The sequence below is a fragment of the Oncorhynchus clarkii genome, chromosome 14 (assembly GCF_045791955.1).
Source record: "Oncorhynchus clarkii lewisi isolate Uvic-CL-2024 chromosome 14, UVic_Ocla_1.0, whole genome shotgun sequence".
In the NCBI taxonomy this organism is placed as follows: Eukaryota; Metazoa; Chordata; class Actinopteri; order Salmoniformes; family Salmonidae; genus Oncorhynchus; species Oncorhynchus clarkii.
The window spans coordinates 26,952,851-26,961,270 of NC_092160.1; the positions used below are offsets into that span (position 1 = coordinate 26,952,851).

Sequence of the window (8,420 nt, forward strand, 5' to 3'; positions counted from 1 at the left end):
GGAAACTAAGTCAGGGTGGGGTTAAGACAACAACAGTTGTCAGATAATGACAGGATGAAGCCAGAGTGGCTTATGATGCTCCTTGGTCTGCCTTGGTCTGCATGACCGGGGTTGAACAAACCATGACTGAGCATTGTTAGTGTCAGCTATATAATACTCTGCATTTGTGTAAATGTTAGGTTACTCGGGTCCAACACTCAAGGGTGAAGGGTTGACCAGCCTCATTATTGCAATAATTAATTGATATTAAATAAAGATGATTGTTTGAAGACATGACCAAATCTCTCTCAGTACTGAATTTCCATGACACTGCCCACAGGTGGTGAAGGTAGGAAACAACATCTCCATTTCGCCGATCCTCAACACAGGGGCCCCACAAGGGTGTGTGCTCAGCTCCCTTCTGTACTCCCTGTTCACCCATGACTGCATGGCCACGCATGCCTCCAACTCAATCATCAAATTTGCAGACGACACAACATTAGTAGGCCTGATTACCAACAATGGCGAGACAGCCTATGGGGAGGAGGTGCCAGGAAAATAACCTCTCCCTCAACGTCAACAAAACAAAGGGGCTGATCTTGAACTTCAGGAAACAACAGAGGGAGCACCCCCCTATCCACATCCATGGGACCTCAGTGGACAAGGTGAAAAGCTTCAAGTTCCTCGACGTACACATCACTGACAATGTGAAATGGTCCACCCACGCAGACAGTGTGTTGAAGAATGCACAACAGCACCTCAGGAGGCTGAACAAATGTAGCTTGGCCCCTAAGACCCTCACACACTTTAACAGATGCACAATTGAGAGTATCCTGATGGGCTGTATCACTGCCTGGTACGGCAACTGCACCGCCCTCAACCGCAGGGCTCTCCAGAGGGGGCTGCGGTCTGCCCAACGCTTCACTGGGGCACACAGCTTGCCCTCCAGGTCACCTATAGCACCCGAAGGCCAAAAAGATCATCAAGGACATCAACCATCTGAGCCACTGCCTGTTCACACTGCTACCATACAGAAGGTGAGGTCAGTACAGGTGCCTCTCTGGACGAGAGACTGAGAAACAGCTTCTATCTCAAGGCCATCAGAGTGTATAATAGCAATCACTAGCTTGCTACCACCCGGTTACACAACCCTGCACTCTAGAGGCTGTTGCCCAATATACAGTACCAGACAAAAGTCTGGACACACCTTCTCATTCAAGGGTTTTTCTTTATTTTAACTATTTTCAACATGTAGAATAATAGTGAAGACATCAACACTATGAAAAAGCGTATATGGAATCATGTAGTAACTAAAACAGTGTTAAACAAATCAAAATATAATTTATATTTGAGATTTTTCAAATAGCCACCCTTTGCCTTGATGACAGCTTTGCACACTCTTGGCATTCTCTCAACCAGCGTCCTGAGGTAGTCACCTGGAATGCATTTCAATTAACAGGTGTGCCTTGTTAAAAGTTCATTTGTGGATTTATTACCCTTCCTGATGCCTTTGAGCCAATCAGTTGTGTTGTGACAAGGTAGGTGTGGTATACAGAAGATAGCCCTATTTGGTGAAAGACCAAGTCCATATTATGGCAAGAACAGCTCAAATAAGCAAAGAGGAATGACAGTGCATCATTACTTTAAGACATGAATGTCAGTCAATATGGAACATTTCAAGAACTTAGAAAGTTTCTTCAAATGCAGTTGCAAAAACCATCAAGAGCTATGATAAAACTGGCTCTCATCAGGACTGCCACAGGAATGGAAGACCCAGAGTTACCTCTGCTGCAGAGGATAAGTTCATTAGAGTTAACTGCACCTCAGATTGCAGCCCAAATAAATGCTTCACAGAGTTCAAGTAACAGACACGTCTCAACATCAACTGTTCAGAGGAGACTGTGTGAATCAGACCTTCATGCTCAAATTGCTGCAAAGAAACCACTACTAAAGGACACCAATTATAAGAAGAGACTTGCTTGGGCCAAGAAACACGAGCAATGGACATTAGACTAGTGGAAATCTGTCCTTTGATCTGATGAGTCCAAATTTGAGATTTTTGATTCCAACTGCTGTGTCTTTGTGAGACTCCGAGTAGGTGAACGGAGGATCTCTGCATGTGTGGTTCCCACCATGAAGCATGGGGGAGGTGTGATGGTGTGGGGGTCCAGCAAAGGACACTTAACCAGCATGGCTACCACAGCATTCTGCAGTGATACGCCATCCCATCTGGTTTGGGCTTAGTAGGACTCATTTGTTTTTCAACAGAACAATTACCCAACACACCTCCAGGCTGTGTAAGGGCTATTTGACCAAGAAGAAGAGTGATGGAGTGCTGCATCAGATGACCTGGCCTCCACAATCACCCGACCTCAATCCAATTGTGATGGTTTGGGATGAGTAGGACCGCAGAGTGAAGGAAAAGCAGCCAACAAGTGCTCAGCATATGTGGGAACTCCTTCAAGACTGCTGGAAAAGCATTCCAGGTGAAGCTGGTTGAGAGAATGCCAAGAGTGTGCAAAGCAGTCATCAAGGCAAAGGGTGGCTACTTTGAAGAATCTAAAATCAAAAATATATTTATATTTATAATATATAATAATATATTTAATTGTTTAACCCTTTTTTGGTTACTACATGATCACATATGTGTTATTTCCTAATGTTGATGTCTTGATGTCACTATTATTCTACTATGTGGAAAATAGTAAAAATAAAGAAAAACCCTTGAATGAGTAGGTGTGTCCAAACTTTTGACTGGTACTGTGTATGTATGTATGTATGTATGTATGTATGTATGTATGTATGTATGTATGTATGTATGTATGTATGTATGTATGTATACATGTATGCATGTAATGTATATACAGTTGAAGTCGGAAGTTCACATACACTTAGGTTGGAGTCATTAAAACTAGTTTTTCAACCACTCCACAAATTTCTTGTTAACAAACTATTGTTTTGGCAAGTCGGTTATGACATCTATTTTGTCCATGACACAAGTAATTTTTCCAACAATTGTTTACAAACAAATTATTTCACTTATAATTCACTGTATCACAATTCCAGTGGGTCAGAAGTTTACATACACTAAGTTGACTGTGCCTTTAAACAGCTTGGAAAAATCCAGAAAATTATGTCATGGCTTTAAAAGCTTCTGGTAGGCTAATTGACATCATTTGAGTCAATTGGAGGTGTACCTGTGGATATATTTCAAGGCCTACCTTCAAATTCAGTGTCACTTTGCTTGACATCATGGGAAAATCAAAACAAATCAGCCAAGACCTCAGAAAGAAAATCATGGACCTCCACAAGTCTTGTTCAAAACACCTGAAGGTACCATGTTCATCTGTACAAAAAATAATATGCAAGTATAAACACCATGGGACCACGCAGCCATCATACCGCTCAGGATGGAGAAGAATTCTGTCTCCTAGAGATGAACGTACTTTGGTGCGAAAAGTGCAAATCAACCCCAGAACAACAGCAAAGGACCTTGTGAAGATGCTTGAGGAAACAGGTACAAAAGTATCTATATCCACAGTAAAACGAGTCCTATATCGACATAACCTGAAAGGCCGCTCAGCAAGGAAGAAGCCAATGCTCCAAAACCTCCATATAAAAGCCAGACTACGGTTTGCAACTGCACATGGGGACAAAGATCATACTTTTTGGAGAAATGTTCTCTGGTCTGATGAAACAAAAATATAACTGACCATCGTTATGTTTGGAGGATAAAGGGGGAGGCTTGCAAGCAAGAACACCATCCGAAACGTGAAGCACGGGGGTAGCAGCATCATGTTGTGGGGGTGCATTGCTGCAGGAGGGACTGGTGCACTTTACAAAATAGATGGCCTCATGAGAAAGTAAAATGATGTGGATATATTGAAGCAACATCTCAAGATGTCAGTCAGGAAGTTAAAGCTTGGTCAGAAATGGGTCTTCCAATGGACAATGACCCCAAGCATTCTTCCAAAGTTGTGGCAAAATGGCTTAAGGACAACAAAGTCAAGGTATTTGAGTGGCCACCACAAAGCCCTAACCTCAATCCTTTAGAATATTGGTGTGCAGAACTGAAAAAGCGTGTGCGAGCAAGGAGGCTCACAAACCTGACTCAGTTACACCAGCTCTGTCAGGAGGAATGGGCCAAAATTCATCCAACTTATTGTGGGTATCTTGTGGAAGGCTACCCGAAACGTTTGACTGAAGTTAAACAATTTAAAGGCAATGCTACCAAATACTAATTGAGTGTATGTAAACTTCTGACCCACTGGGAATTTGATTAAAGAAATAAAAGCTGAAATAAATCATTCTCTCTACTATTATTCTGACATTTCACATTCTTAAAATGAAGTGGTGATCCTAACTGACCTAAAACAGGGAATTTTTACTGGGATTAAATGTCAGGAATTGTGAAAAACTGAGTTTAAATGTATTTGGTGTATGTAAACTTCCGACTTCAAATGTATGTGTGTATATATATATATATATATATATATATATATATATATATATATATATATATTGATTTGTTTGCTCGACTAAAACAATCTTGTTTGACCAACAGCCTAACTACCAAACAATCGACCAGTCGACTAATTGGGGTCAGCCCAACACAGATTATCTAGAAATGAACCAAGACTGGTGAGGGTATCTGCAGGTGTACCTATAGAGTACTGTTGTCACGACTCCCGCCGACGTCGGTCCCTCTCCTTGTTCGGGCGGCGTTCGGCGGTCGAAGTCACCGGTCTTCTAGCCATCGCCGCTCCACCTTTCATTTTCCATTTGTTTTGTCTTGTTTTCCCGCACACCTGGTTTACATCCCCTCATTACTCTACGTGTATATTATCCTCTGTTCCCCCCCATGTCTGTGTGTGGTATTGTTCATTCGTTACGTGTGTTACGCTTCAGGCTGGTTTTGCACCGGGTATTGTTGTAACCCGTGGTTTAGTTATTTGTACCTATGTGTGTCATTTGTGCACCTGCTTTTTCCTTGGGCCGGAGAGTTGTGACGCAGTTGCGTCCGGCTGTTTTCCTCTGCCTGAATAAAGTGTGTTCACTCATCTCTGCTCTCCTGCACCTGACTTCCTTCGACCAGTTGTGCACACTCTGACAACTGAATGCAGATCTGTCCTTAACCTAGTCTACACGTCAATAATCAAATGAGAAAATCTGCCAATCAGATCTAACCTGGTCAATATACAGTATAATCAGATCAATGCAGAAACAGAGTGCTCCTTTGTCTTTATTTCTGGGATAGTCACCTGTTGAAGTGTCAGGGGGTAAGGAATGTTTTCTGGTCCCAGGTCTGTTTGTGTTGTCTTTCCAACTCCTATTATGAAATTGTTAAAGTCGTTGGTGAGACAGCACCAACAGATCTGGGACCAAGCTACATCAGACGCTCCTTCTGGTGCATTTCAATGAACCGGAGACTCAAATGACAAACACTGTTAATGCAGTTCACTATGATCTCAATCCTTTATTTCAATCCTGTGTGTGTGTGTGTTTCTTTATTTGTTTGTACTTGTGTTGTGCACAGACTTATATAGTGTGTTAGACTCTACATTTTTGTCAATTACAATGTTAATATTTTTTATATTTCCACATTTAATTGATAGCATTTGACACACTTGATGTTTTCTGCACAGAAAGCTGATGTGGGATCAGTCTAAAACAGAGGATTGTTGTGTTTTCCAGAATCACCTCACGTTTTCAAGCCTTCCTCACTAATACAAACACAGAAACAAACACCAATAGGATCAAAAAAGGCATTCACATCACATGCTGTGAGGCCATTTTGGGGCAGGAAATAAGGCTTTTAACCTACAAATGGGTTGAGAATGTATGGAGTTAAACCAGAGCATTAACACAATTGGTGTGGGGGGTGTAGTGTTTGGGAGGGAGAGAGACAAGTGTGGTGGGTGTTGTGTTTGGGAGGGAGAGAGACAGGTGTGATGGGTGTAGTGTTTGGGAGGGAGAGAGACAGGTCTGGGGGGTGTAGTGTTTGGGAGGGAGAGAGACAAGTGTGGGGTTGTAGTGTTTGGGAGGAAGAGAGACAGGTCTGGGGGGTGTAGTGTTTGGGAGGGAGAGAGACAAGTGTGGGGGGTGTAGTGTTTGGGAGGGAGAGAGAAAGGTGTGGGGGGTGTAGTGTTTGGGAGGGATATAGACAGGTCTGGGGAGTGTAGTGTTTGGGAGGGAGAGAGACAGGTGTGGGAGGTGTAGTGTTTGGGAGGGAGAGAGACATGTCTGGGGGGTGTAGTGTTTGTACTATGTGTGTGTGTGTATTATGGGTGCCTGTTTCTCTCTCTCTCTCTCTCTCTCTCTCTGTGTGTGTGTGTGTGTGTGTGTGTTGTGTGTTGTGTATGTGTGTGTGTGTGTTGTGTGTGTGTGTTGTGTGTTGTGTGTTGTGTGTGTGTGTGTGTGTGTGTGTGTGTGTGTGTGTGTTGTGTATGTGTGTGTGTGTGTGTTGTGTATGTGTGTGTGTGTGTGTGTGTTGTGTGTGTGTGTGTGTGTGTGTTGTGTATGTGTGTGTGTGTGTGTGTGTTGTGTATGTGTGTGTGTGTGTGTGTGTGTTGTGTGTGTATGTATGTGTGTGTGTGTGTGTGTGTGTGTGTGTGTGTGTGTGTGTGTGTGTAGCATGTGAAATGGAGTGGCAGAGAGGTGGCAGATGGCTTGATTCACTGACTCAGGTGTTAATAAAAAAAACGTAAAAACGCAGAGGAGCAGATTATATTTCAAAGGAGCAGATTATATTTCAGAGGAGCAGATTATATTTCAGAGGAGCAGATTATATTTCAGAGGAGCAGATTATATTTCAGAGAAGCAGATGATGTTGCAGAGGAGCAGATGACGCTGCAGAGGACATGGCAGAGGAGCACATGACGTTGCAAAGGAGCACATGACGTTGCAAAGGAGCACATGACGTTGCAGAGGAGCACATGACGTTGCAAAGGAGCACATGACGTTGCAGAGGAGCACATGACTTTGCAGAGGAGCACATGACGTTGCAGAGGAGCACATGACGTTGCAGAGGAGCACATGACGTTGCAGAGGAGCACATGACGTTGCAGAGGAGCACATGGCGTTGCAGAGGAGCACATGATGTTACAAAGGAGCACATGACATTGCAGAGGAGCACATGATGTTGCAGAGGAGCACATGACGTTGTAGAGGAGCAGATTAAATTGTAGAGGAGTAGATTATATTGTAGAGGAGCAGATTATATTTCAGAGGAGCAGATTATGTTTCAGAGGAGCAGATTATATTTCAGAGGAGCAGATTATATTTCAGAGAAGCAGATGATGTTGCAGAGGAGCAGATGACGCTGCAGAGGAGCACATGACGTTGCAAAGGAGCACATGACGTTGCAAAGGAGCACATGACGTTGCAGAGGAGCACATGACGTTGCAGAGGAGCACATGACTTGCAAAGGAGCACATGACGTTGCAGAGGAGCACATGACGTTGCAAAGGAGCACATGACGTTGCAGAGGAGCACATGACGTTGCAGAGGAGCACATGACGTTGCAGAGGAGCACATGACGTTGCAGAGGAGCACATGACGTTGCAGAGGAGCACATGACGTTGCAGAGGAGCACATGACGTTGCAAAGGAGCACATGACGTTGCAAAGGAGCACATGACGTTGCAAAAGAGCACATGACGTTGCAGAGGAGCACATGACGTTGCAGAGGAGCACATGACGTTGCAGAGGAGCACATGACGTTGCAAAGGAGCACATGACGTTTCAGAGGAGCACATGACGTTGCAGAGGAGCACATGACGTTGCAGAGGAGCACATGACGTTGCAGAGGAGCACATGACGTTGCAGAGGAGCACATGGCGTTGCAGAGGAGCACATGACGTTGCAGAGGAGCACATGACGTTGCAAAGGAGCACATGACGTTGCAAAGGAGCACATGACGTTGCAAAAGAGCACATGACGTTGCAGAGGAGCACATGACGTTGCAGAGGAGCACATGACGTTGCAGAGGAGCACATGACGTTGCAGAGGAGCAGAGGACGTTGCAAAGGAGCACATGACGTTGCAGAGGAGCACATGACGTTGCAGAGGAGCACATGACGTTGTAGAGGAGCAGATTAAATTGTAGAGGAGTAGATTATATTGTAGAGGAGTAGATTATATTGTTGAGGAGCACATGACGTTGTAGAGGAGCAGATGATTTTGTAGAGGCGTAGATGATATTGTAGAGGAGCAGATGTTGGTATTTACATTTGATAAACAAGCAATTGAGAAGTGGAGCAACATCACGTATGGGTTGACTGCTGCTATAACAATCTATAACTCCTCCCACCCCCTCTCTCACTCTCCCTGTCTCTCTCTCTCTATCTGTCTCTCTGTCTCAATTCAATTCAAGGGGCTTTATTGGCATGGGAAACACATGTTAACGTTTCCAAAGCAAGTTAGGTAGATAATATACAAAGT

The 8,420-nt window shown here is 43.9% G+C and overlaps 1 protein-coding gene across 1 annotated transcript; it reads right to left on the reverse strand.

Annotated features, from left to right (window-relative positions):
- Positions 1–7,255: 7,255 nt before the first annotated feature.
- LOC139365862 (keratin-associated protein 16-1-like) lies at positions 7,256–8,035 on the reverse strand. The gene has a single exon (XM_071102923.1). It carries the CDS (start codon positions 8,033–8,035, stop codon positions 7,256–7,258), a length of 780 nt encoding a protein of 259 aa, XP_070959024.1.
- Positions 8,036–8,420: the final 385 nt, after the last annotated feature.